Below are 17,166 nucleotides of genomic sequence, written 5' to 3' on the forward strand. Positions count from 1 at the left end.
TGGCAAAAAGTCGCCCAATGCGGAGGTTTTCCACAGAAGTATGTGAAGCGATACAAAATCAATAGAGAGGGAGAGGAGACCTTAGATGAATGACTTTCACACTGTGGTCCAGACAGATAGAGAGCAAGCCGCGCTGATGGGACTGCCTGCTATGTGATCTATGGGTGAGGAGGGTGAGGGGATGAGTGGTGGGAGGAGGAGCAGAGGGTGGAGGGGCGGAGATGGAGACGGGGTAAGGAGGGGAGTGAGTAGGTCTTGTGGATGATGAGCCTTTTCTCCAGTGATTTATCCAAAGCACTAGACTTAGCCATAGAGTCAAGAACTGTGGGCCTTGTCTAGATGTGCCTTGACCAATTAGAGGGATTGTAATGGGTTTGCAAAGCTTTCTACTGTACTGTACATCTATGGTATGGCTGCACACATTGTACAGCCTACGTCAGCATTCATTTGTGCACTCAAACTGTCTTTTTCTCTGTGGTTTCTATTGGCTAACCCCTTATGTGCTGCTGTGATGCAGTGTGTTATGTGCAGCGATGCTGTAATCCAATCAGTAAATTCATATTATTGCCTGGATTGGATGATGCTAACTTTCAGCTTTTCTCCCCCAGACAGGCCTGCTGACACTGCATGATGTATAGAGGGACTGTAAGATGAGATCTTCTTCCTGGGTTGGTATCGACAAGAACACATTCTAGACGGGTTTGCTGACCCAACAAGAACAGACTGGACTAGTCTGGACTGGATCTAGCTTTAAGAACCGGCAAAATAATGCAGAGGAACGGAAGGACTTTTGCTGTAGGTGAGTGGAAGATTTACACCTTAGATGGCCGCTGTCCACTGTCATGTCGTGCTGAACCTTAGAATTATGATTCAGTCACCGTCTGCTTTCGTGGTGCAGAATCGTAGATGGCCGCTGTTACAGAGGGTTTGTTTACTTTAGCAGCGTTTTACCTTTTACGTGTGTCGTCACACAGATGGATTAACGAATGAATTGATGAATAGATGAATGGATGAATCAATGAAGATGTGGTTCTAGGCCACTCCACGCCTAGTAATCGATCCCTCATCTTGCTTTCCTTTTCTCCCTGGTCTGTCCTGAATCTCTCATCTATTTCTCATTTATTTCTTTGCTGTATTACTGCCGGGGTGTAGAGCTGTCAGTGGCGTGAGGTAAAGAGCAGGCACATTTAACCGCCCTGCCTGACTTCCAACAAAAAAAACATTTTGGACTGCTGCGTCTCAAATGCCACCCTATTCATTATATAGTGCACTCCTTTTGACCACGGTTCATTGGCCCAAACGTGCCAGCCTGACAGCTCCACAAAGTGGTGCACTATATAGGGAATAGGGTGCCATTTGGGACAGGCCCGTGGATTTCCACAAGGACAAAGTAGGGGAAATATGTCCTTAATAATTAAGCAAGTGTGGCAGCAGCACAGCAGCTGCAGCCTGACTCTCCTCTCTCTTTGATGGAGGTAATGCAGCGAGGAAGTGGGCCACAGTAGAAATGAATGTGGGGGGAGGGGTGGGGGTGTTACATACACATACACAAAGGTATGTACACATGCACATGCACACACACACACACACACACACACACACACACACACACACACACACACACACACACACACACAGACACACACACCCTTCCTTCCATCCTTCCTTCGGGGTTGGGTAGGGTAAAGGCCTAAGAGTGAGCGGGGTGGGATTAGGGCTATACACTATTCTACAGGAAGTGGAGGTACTACAGTATCGCTGTCAAAGCAGATTTTGTACATGTAAACACTTGATTGGACTGTTAGAGATATGCAAGAGTGGTTACGTGCACTAATTAAATATAATATAAACATTTTTGAATGCAGAAAACAAATTACATGTGGAAATAACATGGGGTGAGTGCCTGTCTTTACTGAAATTGATCTGGAATAGCAAGTAAACCAGAAGCCTGACTCAGGAAAAACAGCAGGCCTGTGTGTGCGTGTGTGCGTGTGTGTGTGTGTCTGCGTGTGTGTTTCTGTTAAAAACAGATACACTAGTACATGGCTAAAAGTATGTGGACACCCCTTCAAATTAGTGGATTCGGCTATTTCAGCCACACCCGTTGCTGACAGGTGTATAAAATCGAGCTCACAGCCATGCAATCTCCATAGACAAACATTGACAGTAGACTGGCCTGTACTGAAGAGCTCAGTGATGCCACCTTTCCAACAAGTCAGTCTGTCAAATTTGTGCCCTGCTAGGGCTGCCCCGGTCAACTGTAAGTGCTGTTATTGTGAAGGGGAAACATCAAGGAGCAAAAACAGCTCAGCCACAAAGTGGTAGACCACACAAGTTCACAGAACGGGACTGCTGAGTGCTGAAGAGCGTATTGAGTAAAATTGTCTATCCTCAGTTGCAACACTCACTACCGAGTTTCAAACGGACTCTGTAAGCAACGTCAGCACAAGAACTGTTCGGCGGGAGCTTCTGGAAATGGGTTTCCATGGCAGAGCAGCCGCACACAAGCCTAAGATCACCATGCGCAATGCCAAGTGTCGGCTGGAATGGTGTAAAGCTCGCCGCCATTCGATTCTGGAGCAGTGGAAAGTTCCAGTGAAGGGAAATATTAACTCTTCAGCATCAATGACATTCTAGACGATTCTGTGCTTCCAACTTCAAATCAAATCAAATGTTATTTGTCACATACACGTGTTTAGCAGATGTTATTGCAGGTGTAGCGAAATGCTTGTGTTTCCAGCTCCAACAGTGCAGTAATATCTAACAAGTAATATCTAACAACACACACAATCTAAAGTAAAGGAATGGAATTAAAAATATATAAATATTTGGTCAAGCAATGTCAGAACAGCATAGACTAAGAAACAGTAGAATAGGACTGAATACAGTATATACATTTGAGATAAGTAATGCAAAATATGTAAACATTATTAAATTGACTAGTGTTCCAGTTATTAATGTCTAGGTATAGGGCAGCAGCCTCTAATGTGCTAGTTATGCCTCTTTAACAGTCTGATGGCCTTGAGATAGAAGCTGTTTTTCAGTCTCTCGGTCCCAGTTTTGATGCACCTGTACTGACCTCGCCTTCTGGATGATAGTGGTTGTGCGTTGGCTAGACCCTCTAGAGAGCCCTGCGGTGGCGGGTGATGCGGTTGCGGGTGGTGGATTTGCCGTACCAGGCAGTGATACAGCCCGACAGGATGCTCTCAATTGTGCATTTGTGAGGGTTTTACATGCCAAGCCAAATGTCTTCAGCCTCCTGAGGGTACAGGAACAATGGTGGACATCTTGAAGCATGTGGGGACAACAGACTGGGATAGGGAGAGATTGAATATGTCCGTAAACTTACTCACGTTGGCCACAGAGAAGCAGGCCACATCGGCTTGTCCGGAAGCAAGCCATCGGTGTCCGCGACGTGGCTGGTTTTCTCTTTGTAATCCTTGATTGTCTGTAGACCCTGCCACATACTTGTCTCTTGTCTGAGCCGTTGAATTGCAACTCCACTTTGTCTCTATACTGATGTTTTGCCTGTTTGATTGCCTTATGGAGGGAATAACTACACTATTTGTATTTGGTCATATTCCCAGTCACTTGCCGTGGTTAAATGCGATGGTTCGCACTTTCAGTTTTGCGCAAATGCTGTCATCTATCAACGGTTTCTGGTTAGGGTAGGTTTTAATAGTCACAGTGGGTACAACATCTCCTATACACTTCCTGATAAACTTGGAGGCTACCCGGAACATATCCCTGTCCGCGTGATCAAAACGATCTTGAAGCTCAGATTCCGATTGGTCAGACCAGCTTCAATAGTCCTTAGCACAGATACTTCCTCTTTGAGTTTCTGACTATAGGAGCAAAATCGTGTCGTGATCAGATTTTCTGAAGGGAGGGCAGGGGAGGGCCTTGTTGGCATCTCGGAAGTTGGAGTAGCGGTAGTCTAGTGTTTCAGCACCTTGAGTACTACAGTCAATGTGTTAATAAAACTTTGGTAACGTTTCCCTCAAATGTGCTTTGTTAAAATGCCTAGCTACAATAAATATGGATATGGTGGTTTCCTGTTTGCATAAAGTCCAGTGAAGTTCTTTGAGGGGCGTTGTGGAATCGGCTTGAGGGGGAATATACACGGCTGTGACTATAACCGAAGAGAGGGAGGTAATACAGACTGCATTTGATTGTGAGGTATTTTAGGTCGGGTGAACAAAAGGACTTGAGTTACTGTATGTTATCACAATCACACCATGAGTAGTTAGTCATGAAACATACATCCCCAGCCTTCTTCCCGGAGAGATATTTATTCCTGTCTGCACGATGAACTGAGAACCCAACTGGCTGAAAGAACTCAGACAGTATATCCAGAGAGAGCTATGTTTCTGTGAAACAGAGTATGTTACAATCCCTGGTGTCTCTCTGGAAGGAAATCCTTGCCCTGAACTCGTCAACTTTATTGTCCAGAAACTGTACATTAGCGAGTAATATACTCGGAAGCGGTGGGTGGTGTGTGCGCCAACCTGAGTCAGACTAAAAGTCAGCTCTGAGTGCCTCTTTTCCGCCAGCAACAGTTTGTGGCAACAGTTTGGGAAAGGCCCTTTCCTGTTTCAGCAGACAATGCCCCCGTGCACAAAGCGAGGTCCATACAGAAATGGTTGGTGGAGATTGGTGTGAAAGAACTTGACTGGCCTGCACAGAGCCCTGACCTCAACCCCATCTACCCCTTTGGGAGGAATTGGAACACCGACTGCAAGCCAGGACTAATTTCCCATTTAGTGTATGACCAAGAGTCAGTTTTCAGACAACTGTTCATATCATACCATTAAAAGAAATTAACATCAGGGAGGGATGAGATGGACACTGGGGGAGGTTTGATTGTTGTACCACTGACTTGACCGATAGTTCCTCAATTGCTGCAGCAGACAGACGGAGAGGGAGACAAGACAGTGATTTCCACCACAGTTTCAATTAAAATTTCCCCTCGCAGGCTTGCATGGATACTGCGGATAAGTGATCCCAAATACCAGGTACAGTATCTCCATGGAATTAGTGTCAAAACCTCCGGGTTTGGACAAAGTGTACACAAAACACACACACACAAACACAACACAGGGATGACACAGCCCTCTCTCACACAGCTACATGGTGTGAGACAGTTGTTTTGTGTGTATGTGTGGCTGGCTGTGGTGAAAAGTACAGTAGTACTTTTTTGTGGTATCTGTACTTGACTTGACTATTTACAGTTCCAGTCAAAAATTTGGACACACCTACTCATTCAAGGGTTTTTCTTTCTTTTTTACTTTTTTTCTACATTGTAGAATAATAGTGAAGACATCAAAACACATATGGAATCATGTAGTAAGCAAAAAGTGTTAAACAAATCTAAACATATTTTACATTTGAGATTCTTCAAAGTAGCCACCCTTTGCCTTGATGACAGCTTTGCACACCTGGAAGGCATTTCAGTTAAGTCAATATGTGGAATGTCTTTCCTTCTTAATGATTTTGAGCCAATCAGTGGTGTTGTGACAAGTTAGGGGTTGGTATACAGAAGATAGCCCTATTTCCCTATTTGGTAGAATACCAAATCCATATTATGGCAAGAACAGCTCAAATAAGAAAAGAGAAATGACAGTCCATCATTACTTTAAGACATGAAGGTCAGTCAATGCGGAACTTTGCAAGAATTTTTTACGTTTCTTCAAGTGCAGTTGCAAAAATCATCAAGCGCTATGATGAAACTGGCACAGGAAAGAAAGCCACAGGAAAGGAAGACCCAGAGTTACCTCTGCTGCAGAGGTTCATTAGAGTTGCCAGAAATTGCAGCCCAAATAAGTGCATCACAGAGTTCAAGTAACAGACACATCTCAACATCAACTGTTCAGAGGAGACTGGGTGAATCAGGTCTTCATGGTCGAATTGCTGCAAAGAAACCACTACTAAAGGACACCAATATGAATAAGAGACTTGCTTGGGCCAAGAAACACGACCAATGGACATTAGACCGGTGGAAATATGTCCTTTGGTCTGATGAGTCCAAATTTGAGATTTTTGGTTCCAACCGCCATGTCTTTGTGAGACGCAGAGTAGGTGAATGGATGATCTCTGCATGTGTGGTTCCCACCGTGAAGCATGGAGGTGGATGGTGTAGGGGTGCTTTGCTGCTGAGACCCTGTACCGATACCCCATCCCATCTGGTTTGCGCTTAGTGGGACTATCATTTGTTTTTCAACAGGACAATGACCCAACACACCTCCAGGCTGTGTAAGGCTATTTGGCTAAGAAGGAGAGTGATGGAGTGCTGCATCAGCTGACCTAGCCTCCAAAATCACCCGACCTCAACCCAATTGAGATGGTTTGGGATGAGTTGGACCGCAGAGTGAAGGAAAAGCAGCCAACAAGTGCTCCTCATGTGTGGGATCTCCTTCAAGACTGTTGGAAAAGCATTCCAGGTGAAGCTGGTTGAGAGAATGCCAAGAGTGTGCAAAGCTGTCATCAAGGCACAGGGTGGCTACTTTGAAGAATCACAAATATTAAATATATTTTGATTTGTTTAACACTTTTTTGGTTACGCCATGATTCCATATGTGTTATTTCATAGTTTTGATGTCTTCACTGTTATTCTACAATGAAGAAACTTGTCAAAATAAAGAAAAAGGTGTGTCCAAACTTTTGACTGGTACTGTATATTTTTGCCTACTTTAACTTCACGGCATCCCGATAGAAAATAGCGTACTTTTTACTCCATACATTTTCCCTGGGACCCAAAAGTACTCGTTACATTTTGAATGCTTAGCAGGACAGGAAAATGGCCAAGAGAAGAAGAGAACAACCATGGTCATCCCTACTGCCTCTGACCTGGCAGATTCACCAAACACAAATGCTTGGTTTGGAAATTATGTCTTGAGTGTTTGAGTGTTCCCCTGGCTATCGATAAATAAATAAATAAACATTTGTGCCTTCTGGTTTGCTTGATATAAGTAATTTTGAAATTATTTATACTTTTGATACTTAAGTATATTTGAGCAATTCCATTTACTTTTGATACTTAAGTATATTTCAAACCAAATACTGACTTTTACTCAAGTAATATTTCACTGGGTGGCTTTCACTTTTACTTGAGTCATTTTATGTTAAGGTTTCTTTACATTTACTCAAGTATGACAATTAGGTACTTTTTCCACCATTGCTGGCTGCTGTAGCAGTGTAGCATAGAGCCGCTGTCTGTATACTGTGCTCTGTGCTACAGTACAGCAGAGCTTTGGTGTCGGTCAAAGCGTTTGCAATGGGACAGGAGCCAGCTTACCCCACCCCTGCTGCTATACTGCTGCCGGCAGAGAGAGAGAGAAGTGCTGCATTTCCTGAGGGCAATGCAGAGGACAAGAGAAAGGGAACTACACAGGGTCGCAATATCCCAAACACCAGAGAGAGAGAGAGAGAGAGAGAGAGAGAGAGAGAGAGAGGGGGGAGAGAGAGAGAGGGGGGAGAGAGAGAGAGGGAGAGAGAGAGAGAGAGAGAGAGAGGGGGGGGAGAGAGAGAGAGGGTAGGGAGAGAGAGAGAGGGAGAGAGAGAGGGGGGGTGGGGAGAGAGAGAGAGGGGGGGGGGAGAGAGAGAGGGAGAGAGAGCTGTAGCATTTACTATGATGACTCTGCAGCACCAAGCCTACTAGCAGTAACAAAGCTCTGCAGCACAGGCACAGCAGCAGGGGACAGTCAGAGTGGGGATGAATCATTTTGATTCCCCTAAATTCGCACAGACACAACGCATCTCACTCTCACACAGGCTGGGTGGTTTGGGACTCTAGAATTATTAAATATGCTGAGAAATGCACCATGAGTGTTGTTTACCTTGATTTGAACAGAACACAACACTCCTTGTCAACTATTTGCAATGCTATTTGTCATTGCTATGTCAGGATTGTAATAAGGCTGTTGGGCTTTTTGGGGTGGTAATATACTAGTGGTTTTGTATTGGCAGTTTTCCCAGTGGTGGGAGAAGTGGGATATGCACTCTTCAGAACCCGGAATGGAGTAATGACATGTGAAGTATGATGAAAATGAGAGAGGTCATCTCCTGAATACAGGGATTAGTGTAAAGGAAAACCTTTAAATTGGCTCCCCTCTCTGTAACATTCCCATTGGGAAAAAAATAACATATGGATTTGAAGTGTGTAGCACAATGGTAGCTACATAGATAGCTGAGCTATAGAGTAAGAGGGCTCAATTCCTGCAGCCCTGTGAACTCACAGTTCCATTCTCCTATGTCACATACAGTAATGCTGTTCTCAGATGTTGTGTGCTTTGTGCTTCATAACAACCACAGTGTGAGCAACAGGTAGGCAAGAGGTGACATGGACTGTAGCCAGGTATTTAAGGTAGTGCCTGATTGCAGGGGTGGGTAGTTTTCAATCCACATTCATTAATACAGGTGTTTATCGATATTGAAGTACTAAGATGTTTGTAATTGATCAAGACTCCCCTGAATGTAATGTGAGAGTACCGGTGCAAACTGGTCCACTGACTGTGTCATTGGGAAGGTCACCAATGGGGTTTGGATAGAAGCCGAATGGGATACTTGAACCCTTAATGGCTCACAAGTACACAGTCAGCACCTATAGACTTGACTAGACAGCCAAACCTCCTTTTACCAAGTAACAAATGAAAATACACAATGAGATCCTTAAAAATTTATTGTATTTGATGTACGATGAAATCATGAGTTGTGACATAAGTAAGAAAAGAAATACCCTTGCATAGATCACAGACGATGCCTTTGTCAGACGTCTGACAAACTGAGCGTATCGTAGCATAATCCTCGTAAAACAAAACATGAATGATGACAATCAAACATAAAAGAACACATTTGCAAAGTTCAGTAGGCAAATGGACTACTTATAATAAAAAAGAGCATGGGTTTATTCAGCGACGTGAAACATTGAGAATGTTGCAGTTAGACATGTAATGGGTATAGCTGATATGACTCACTGTTCTACATGACAGATGGTCATATCTCATCTGCACAATACATTTCTATCTGAATGTCTTGTAACGTTGCACCCTCCTGAACAGACCCCAGGAGTCAACAGTCCCTCGTGCCGCTGAGCTGCTCGCTCCAAAGCAAGCCAGCTTCCCTAAATACAATGCACTTGGTCACATTTCCATAGATTCTTATAGGTTTTCTATAGGATGTCATTCCTCTATTCATGTAGATGCACAATGGTTGTATCCAAAATCACACCCTGTTGCCTTTTTAGTGCACTACTTTTTTAGTGCACTACTCTTGTCAAAAGTAAAGCACTATATAAGTAATAGGGTGTCATTTGGGATGTGAAGCATGTCTGATGGATGGACAGGACAACAAACTCGTAGTAATCACACGTCTACCATCATATCCCTGTCATCAAACAAAAACTAGTCACCTCTCATCACCATTCTAACTAAAGTGAGGTTTGAACATATAGCCTGGTCAAAGATCTGTTTGTGCTGTACAGCCAACTCCTATGATTGTTGTCATTGGTAATTGCCAAACATGTTTGGCCTGACAACGACCAAATAGTTGGCAAGACGGCGCAAACAGACCTGAGACCAGGCTAGTTTGAACATGATGGGATGTCAATAGTCAGAACGTATGCCTGATCCAAGATGAAAAACAAAAGGTATGCCTGATCCAAGATGAAAACCAGAAGGTACGCCTGATTCAAGATCAAAACCAGAAGGTACGCCTGATCCAAGATGAAAACGAGAAGATACGCCTGATCCAAGATGAAAACGAGAAGATACGCCTGATCCAAGATGAAAACCAGAAGGTACGCCTGATTCAAGATCAAAACCAGAAGGTACGCCTGATCCAAGATGAAAACGAGAAGATACGCCTGATCCAAGATGAAAACGAGAAGATACGCCTGATCCAAGATGAAAACCAGAAGGTACGCCTGATCCGAGATCAAAGTGTTTGTCAATATCTTAAGCAAACGGTAATGTTTTTCAATAAAAAGAAAACCAGAAATGTATAATAAAGGAGGGTATTTCATATTTTAAAAAAGGCTTTGGTGTAGATGAACGCAAGGGTTTTCTTTGAAGTGATGCAACTGTTATTATAGCTGATCCACAGTTTTGAAAAGCTCATGCAGTCTTCTGTTGACCATGCAGTTTTTGTGATCAGTAGGTTGCCGTTGAGATATGTATACATTATCTATACATTATCTGTTGGTTTTTAGTAATGGGCATTTGGAAACGCTCTTAAATGGTGTGGTTGGTTAGGATGAATTTTCCAGTATTTCTTTAAATGAAATGAGAAGACGATCCATATATCCAGATGCTAATATAGTGCTAATATAGTGGATTGTAGTCCATATCATTCAAATGTAGGCCTACAATAAATTGATAATAGTAGGCTACTTCAGTTTAATTATCATGGCTTGCCAGAGGAACACATTATTATAGAGTATTTGATATTTCAGTATATTATGGCATGTTCTTCCTAAAAACAATCCGACAATCGTAGTACACTGCCACAGAAGTCAAAAAAATAAGACACACAATGAAAAGATAGTCATCATTGGTTTTGGCCTTTTGCAATATATATTTTCTTGCTATACTCTATTTTACTATAGCTAAATGATTTCTTACTACTTTTTTAGATAGGTATGGTTTACTTATATTTTTGTTTTTGTGTTGTCATTTCTCTGAATTACATTTTTTAAAAGACCTTCTCACACACGTCTTTCTTCTGAAGAACATACATCTCTGAAAGCGTTTCAAATGAATGCAAAAAAATAATAAAAAAATAACAATATAGGCACCTTCTCTGACTCTCCTTCACACTAAACACACAGCCATTCAATCCAGCAGCTGGCTGTAAGTGCATTGCATTTCAGGCTATTAATTCCCTCCGGGAGGGTGCTACTGACTACTTTGCCCCATTTATCAACATAGGGTCCTAACTAGAAAACGACTCCAGATCAACCTTTGAGTTTGATGGGGATTGGATGGTCACTGTAAAAATAACACTACACTACCGTTCAAAAGGATGGTCGCTTGTTGTAAATGTCTTGTCAAGAGATCGTCTTTTTCCTCAACATCTTTTTTAAAATAGATTCATTCAACTCCTATTTTACAAAGGTTTCTAAGAAACAGGTAACTGCAATTCTATTACTATAAGAATGCATTTTTTTTTGTTGTAGAATAATTGAATGCATAGCACCATACATAGATTGCCCTCACAGCAAGAGCAATGGATGCACTGGTATCGTGACATGAGGGGGTTTGCATGTGTTCCCTCAACCTCACTCTGAACTGTTGCATCATGGGTATTTGGTGGAATAGAACCTGTTTTGTCCAACCACACTTCTGGGCCATAAGAGAAACCACATATGGTAAAACTATATAATTTACCCGATGGTCAGCTAGCTACTGTACATGGTATAGATAACGTTGCTGTGGATAATCACTTTTTATTTGTTGTATTTTGGGGTATTCTATATGTCTGTTCTTAAGACCTGATGGCATTCTCTTGGTTAGAAACCTTAAAAATCCCTGACACAGAAGTAAAAATTTTTTGCACTGATATGTCAACTCCACTGACACATTCACCTCATAATGTCAAATGAACTGACGTCTAGGAAGGCTCTCGCATAGACAGACACCAAACCTGTTGTAGACAGACACATTCCAAGTTCCCCCAGCAATACACTAGAACGACCATGAGCAAATAAAGAGAACATAGCCGATAACATATAGCACAAAACGACCAGCAACTCGATTCACAGAATCAAAAAAAGGCCTCGTCCATAACCAATGTGCACATAGAGGCTTTCTGCTGGTCCACAAAAGGTATAGCCTTTGCACAAACTGATGAAAGCAAATGCTTCACTAGCTGAGACATTTTAGTTGAGGGGTTTATACATACAGTAAAGGCCAATGGAAAAAGAGAAAGGAAACATGGTACAGTACTTTTCACCAAATGACATACCATCATAAGGGCCTTTGAATCTTTACCATGTTTACGTGTGGTCTCATAACATCTGTCTTGTGTATAACCCCTCAACTTCAGTGTCACAGACATTGTGTCGCTACCATAGCAACATATATCTTGACCCTAAATCATCTGGTCATTTCACACACTTACAGGACAAATTTTGCTGCAATAACGAAACAAGATTCACAAGGCATCAGTAAGCTTTGCGGAGAGCTGGAAGACTCAATTATGAAATACATGTAGCTATTGAGCAAATGGAACCTGCAAAAACGGTGTAGCATCTAATAATGCACTTATATTGCCCAGAGTGAAATTCCAATATGCTAAAAAATCAGTGTAAGAGCCCCTGGCTGCTCCATTGTCATTCTGTGACAGGTACACACTTAGAAATGGAATTGCTAGAATGAACATTCCCATTCAAGTCAATGTTCTGTGATGGATGGGAGTAATTATATTTCTATTAATACACATATCAATGAAGTGTGGCACACTTTCAGACATTCGCAGATAAAATTGCCCAGGGTATTTCTATGATTTAACAGTAGCAAACCTGCCTTACTTCTCAACAACTGTAATACTAAAGAATCCAAACCAAACCATTTGTATCAACAGGTTTTTCGAGAATCAGTCAGTCTACATCACTATGCTCTAGTCAACTCTACTACTATTGTAATGTGTTTATTTTATTTTTTGATTGTGCGTAGCTTGGAAGGAAAATGGGATAGGGGTACGGGTGGTTGGTGCAGTATGTGTGTCCTAAGACCTAAGTGCTTCTCTAAGGCTACTTTTAGGGGCCAATCTAAGAGTTTAACATCAGTGTCTGTATTCATAAAGCATCTCAGAGTAGGAGTACAGATCTAGGATCAGATGAGTCTTTTAGGTCATAATGAATAAGATTACATGGACAGTGGGGAGACCTAATCCTAGATCAGCACTCAAGCACTCTGAGACCATTTATAAACACAGGCCCTGATGACCACAGTCTACTCCACTTAGAGGCCATGTTGCATGTTTATGCATCGAAGAATAGCCTGGCTTGCAGCTCTGCAGTGAGTTCTGCAGTGACCTCACTGAGGTAGACACATTTAAAAGACTTTATGGCACATAAATCAATTGCAACAGCAACACAAGCAAAGCAAAGCAATGGATATTCACTTTTGATTTGAAGTGGTGCATGGGTGGAGAAGTATAAAGTACTAGGGGGGGGGGGGTTGTTGGAATATTGTTCTAGTCTTGGGTCAACTCAACTATGGATCATGTTGGTAGTGCACTTCCATGGTTGTTTTCACCAAACATTCTCTGACTGTATTAATAATGATCCGAATAATCAATTGTCATCATCCTCATCATCAACAACAATAATAACAGCATCATAGTGCTGAAGCAAGCAAGATCTTTTGCATCTGATCTGTTCAACTTGTCATGGATTTCCATTGTAGGCTACATACACAGAGGCACTTTCACTGAGCCTGTTGCATGGTGAGCGGGGTAAAGGCACTAGCAACTAATGTACAAAATGATTATTGGCAATATCTATTAAACAAAGGCTAATTTCAGTAAAATGAGAGTTGTTTCTGTTGTTTTGTTTGTGAAAACAAACAAACGTATCCCTAAATTTAGTGGTGAAATGGAAGGCCTGACTCATAATAGGTTTACTTTTTCTATGTTCAAAGGTCCATGCACTGCATAATTGAAGTAATACTGTAAATTGGTGCTTTATGAGTATATGCATTTGGATAATAAGTATTTATTCTGCTTCTTTGATCTCCTACGTTTTAAATGAGAAAGTCAGCATCCCCGAGTTGGGTTTTGGATATATTTTGTCACATTTCAGAAACGGTTCAGAGATTTTTTTTAAGTTTCCACGTTTCGTTTCCATGACAGTATGATACACGTTCAGTGTCTGTAATTGCAACAAGCTGAATACTGACGTCATGCATTTAGATATACTAGGATACACAGTACCATAGTCGATAGGCCATAATGCAGTTGACTTTTTCTCATGCTATGATCTTCGTTTAGTTACTGTTTCCCTTAAGATTTTTTTAAACATTCACTCGCTAAATAATTAGGAATTTTCAAATCAAAAACTATTTCAAACCAGTTCTGCACTCTAAGTGAAAACGAATAATAAAGGGGAATCGGATGAAGGCATAGGGGGATGGAAAATTCTAAATAAATATATTTGTAGCATTATTATAAGGTTATGTCTCATCATCACGCATGCCAATATCAAAATGTATGTCTCTTCTAAACATGCTCATGTGAAGCTCTTCTGTTATATCATTGTGCTGTCTTGCATCTAACGGGCAAAAATGCCATTGTACCACTTGCTGATATCATAATTACAGCATTTTACTGCTGGAAAATAGCAGCATTGCGGATGTCCGTAGGTTTTTCAGACTGAGGCAAGTAGATCATCAGCCTCTTTTTAACATCCAAACCAGGAGATCAGTGATCCTCCGTTATCAGTATTTTTCCTATAAGGTGCTTTGCTGGATAGTAGATCCTTTGATGACAGAGGGGTAGAGGAGTCGCCTCGGACTTCAGGCCAGGTGTCGGTCGGCCTGACCACTGACTGGGTGCTGCAGATCCTGACTTGCGTGTCTCTCTCTTCGCAGCAGATGGTATTTATGATGCATTTTATCATTGATGCAGTGTGCACTTGCTGAAATGTTATCTGTACCGATGCATAACGTTTTAATTATCACGCCTGGCTTTGTCTGATAAAAACAGATATGTCGTCTAAGTGGTGTTGGTTAGTCGTCCTCCAAGGGCGCGCGATTATGCGTGTGCGTGTTAAATAGAAGTTGATGTTTCTTTTTTATATTTTTTAAATACGTATTTGAATGATCATTTTTTAAAATAATGAATTACTCTAGCTGTCGTGTTCTCTAATAACGGCTTCATTTTCATATAACGGCTTCATTTTCATTTTCCCCTTTCAAATAATTCCTTTCAAATTGGTGAGCATGGTTGTTGTCATAATGCCATAGAGCGCTTATAGGAGGCGAATGAAGCATTCAAAAAGGATGGCGTACTCAACGTGTGACCGCATCATGTAAGTCCCATGTTTTCTCATTCGATTCTACACATCTGTGAGCAGCTTGCTTTTATTTACACAGTTTTGGTTTGCTAGAGTGCAATTGCCAGTTCTGAGGTTTGCCTCTCTAAAATTGTCGATGCTATTATTAATATCTCCATCAATTTCCATGTATTCTGATTTGCTGACAGTGGACGAGCTGCGGCGACTAGAGTTGCTTTCACTAATGTTTGGTTCACTAACGTTTAAGAGTTGGGCCTGCTCCTCTCCCTCGGTCTCCCTATGGTAGAAGTAGTTGAAGTTGGACACAATGACAGGCACTGGGAGCGCAATCGTCAACACACCAGCAATGGCGCAAAGGGAACCCACTATCTTGCCCCCTATAGTGACAGGCACCATATCCCCATAGCCCACAGTTGTCATAGACACCACGGCCCACCAGAAAGCTTCCGGTATGCTGCCGAAGTACGACCCTTTCTCCTCGGCCTCTGCGAAGTACACCGCGCTGGAGAAGAGGATGACTCCGATGAAGAGGAAGAATATCAGCAATCCGAGTTCGCGCATACTGGCCTTGAGGGTCTGTCCCAGGATCTGCAATCCTTTGGAGTGTCGTGACAGCTTAAAGATTCTAAACACTCTGACCAGTCTGATTACCCTGAGGATGGCCAGAGATGTCGCCTGCTCCCCCATGCCCTCGTCCTGGTCTTCGGGGTCCTCAGCCAGCTCCGTGCCCAGTGTGATGAAGTAAGGGATGATGGCCACTATATCGATAATGTTCATCATGTTTTTGGAGAAGACTGCCTTGCTTGGGCACGCGAAAAACCGCACTAACAACTCAAACGAGAACCAGATAATGCAAAGAGTTTCAATAATGAAGAAAGGGTCGGTTAGGATGTTTGGTTTGTAGTAAAATGTATGATTCCCTACAGTCTTAAAACGACCCCTAGGGTCCTCTTTCAAGTCGGGTAAAGTCTCTAAACAAAATATGACTATGGAAATCAGAATTACCATTACAGATACTATAGCAATCCCTCTGGCCGGACCCGAGCTCTCTGGGTGCTCAAAAAGCAACCAGATCTGACGCTGGAATTCCTTCTCAGGTAAAGGACGTTCTTCCTCCCTGACGAAGCCCTCATCCTCACGGAATTTCTCCATGGCATCCACTCCCAACTCATAAAACTTTATCTCTTCAGAGAACATATCCAACGGGACGTTGACGGGCCTTCTCAGCCTACCCCCGGACTGGTAATAGTAGAGGATGGCATCGAAACTGGGACGGTTTCTGTCAAAGAAATACTCGTTTCTCAGGTGGTCAAAGTAACGCATCCTCTTCTTGGGGTTGCCTAACAATGTCTCCGGGAACTGGGAGAGAGTTTTGAGCTGGGTCTCGAACCGCATCCCCGCAATGTTGATGACCACTCTTTCGCAGCAGTCGTGGTCTTCATGGTCGGGGGGGTACGCGTCCTGCGGGTGCCCCGGTACGGCTGCGGTCTCATCCATGTTATCTCCTGCCACAACGGTCATCTTGTAGGTCCAAGGAGTTTTGGAATTCCGGTTATCCGGTTAATCTGATTGAACAGGCAGCATTCAGGTTTTGGGTTGATACAATTTACTTCTAAATTCCTCTTCTTTTTCTCCAACTATGTGTTGTCCTAGTCCCCAGATAAGGGGCTAGCTTGCTTTGCCTCAGTGCGGCTCCACTGCGGTTCTCGCTGACTCGACCATTGCTGCTCTCCGCTGCATCTGCTGCTGCTGCCTCTGTTACCCAGTCAGAGAAAAAAAAGAGAAACGATTGGATCGAAGGAAAAGCGGAGATATTTGCTAGCTCAGCTATTTCTACCATTTATTTATTTATTTAGCCTCTAGGCTATATGTCCTGCCTATTTATCAGCGTCCAAAGGGGTAAATGACATTGTTTTATTGGTGATAATCTAGACATAAAGCAATCGAATATGCATATTACAATTGGCAGGGTAAATGCTATATATAGCCTATATAGCAAATATATATATAAATATAGGCTACCTCACGCAAATAATTAAGCGTTAAATGCACTAAAAGTCATATAGAAAGCAATACCAATTGACTGTCACAGTCTCTAAATACTAGTAACATTGTAACAATAGCCTTGAAATTATTCCCCCTGACCCCTGTTATGA

The 17,166-nt window shown here is 42.4% G+C and overlaps 1 protein-coding gene across 1 annotated transcript; it reads right to left on the minus strand.

Annotated features, from left to right (window-relative positions):
- Window positions 1–8,659: 8,659 nt before the first annotated feature.
- On the minus strand, window positions 8,660–16,759 carry LOC112252696 (potassium voltage-gated channel subfamily A member 1-like). The gene has a single exon (XM_024424166.2). The coding sequence runs from the start codon at window positions 16,529–16,531 to the stop codon at window positions 15,053–15,055; it is 1,479 nt and encodes a 492-aa protein (XP_024279934.1). The 5' UTR covers window positions 16,532–16,759; the 3' UTR covers window positions 8,660–15,052.
- Window positions 16,760–17,166: the final 407 nt, after the last annotated feature.

The sequence above is a fragment of the Oncorhynchus tshawytscha genome, linkage group LG06 (assembly GCF_018296145.1).
Source record: "Oncorhynchus tshawytscha isolate Ot180627B linkage group LG06, Otsh_v2.0, whole genome shotgun sequence".
NCBI classification, from domain to species: domain Eukaryota; kingdom Metazoa; phylum Chordata; class Actinopteri; order Salmoniformes; family Salmonidae; genus Oncorhynchus; species Oncorhynchus tshawytscha.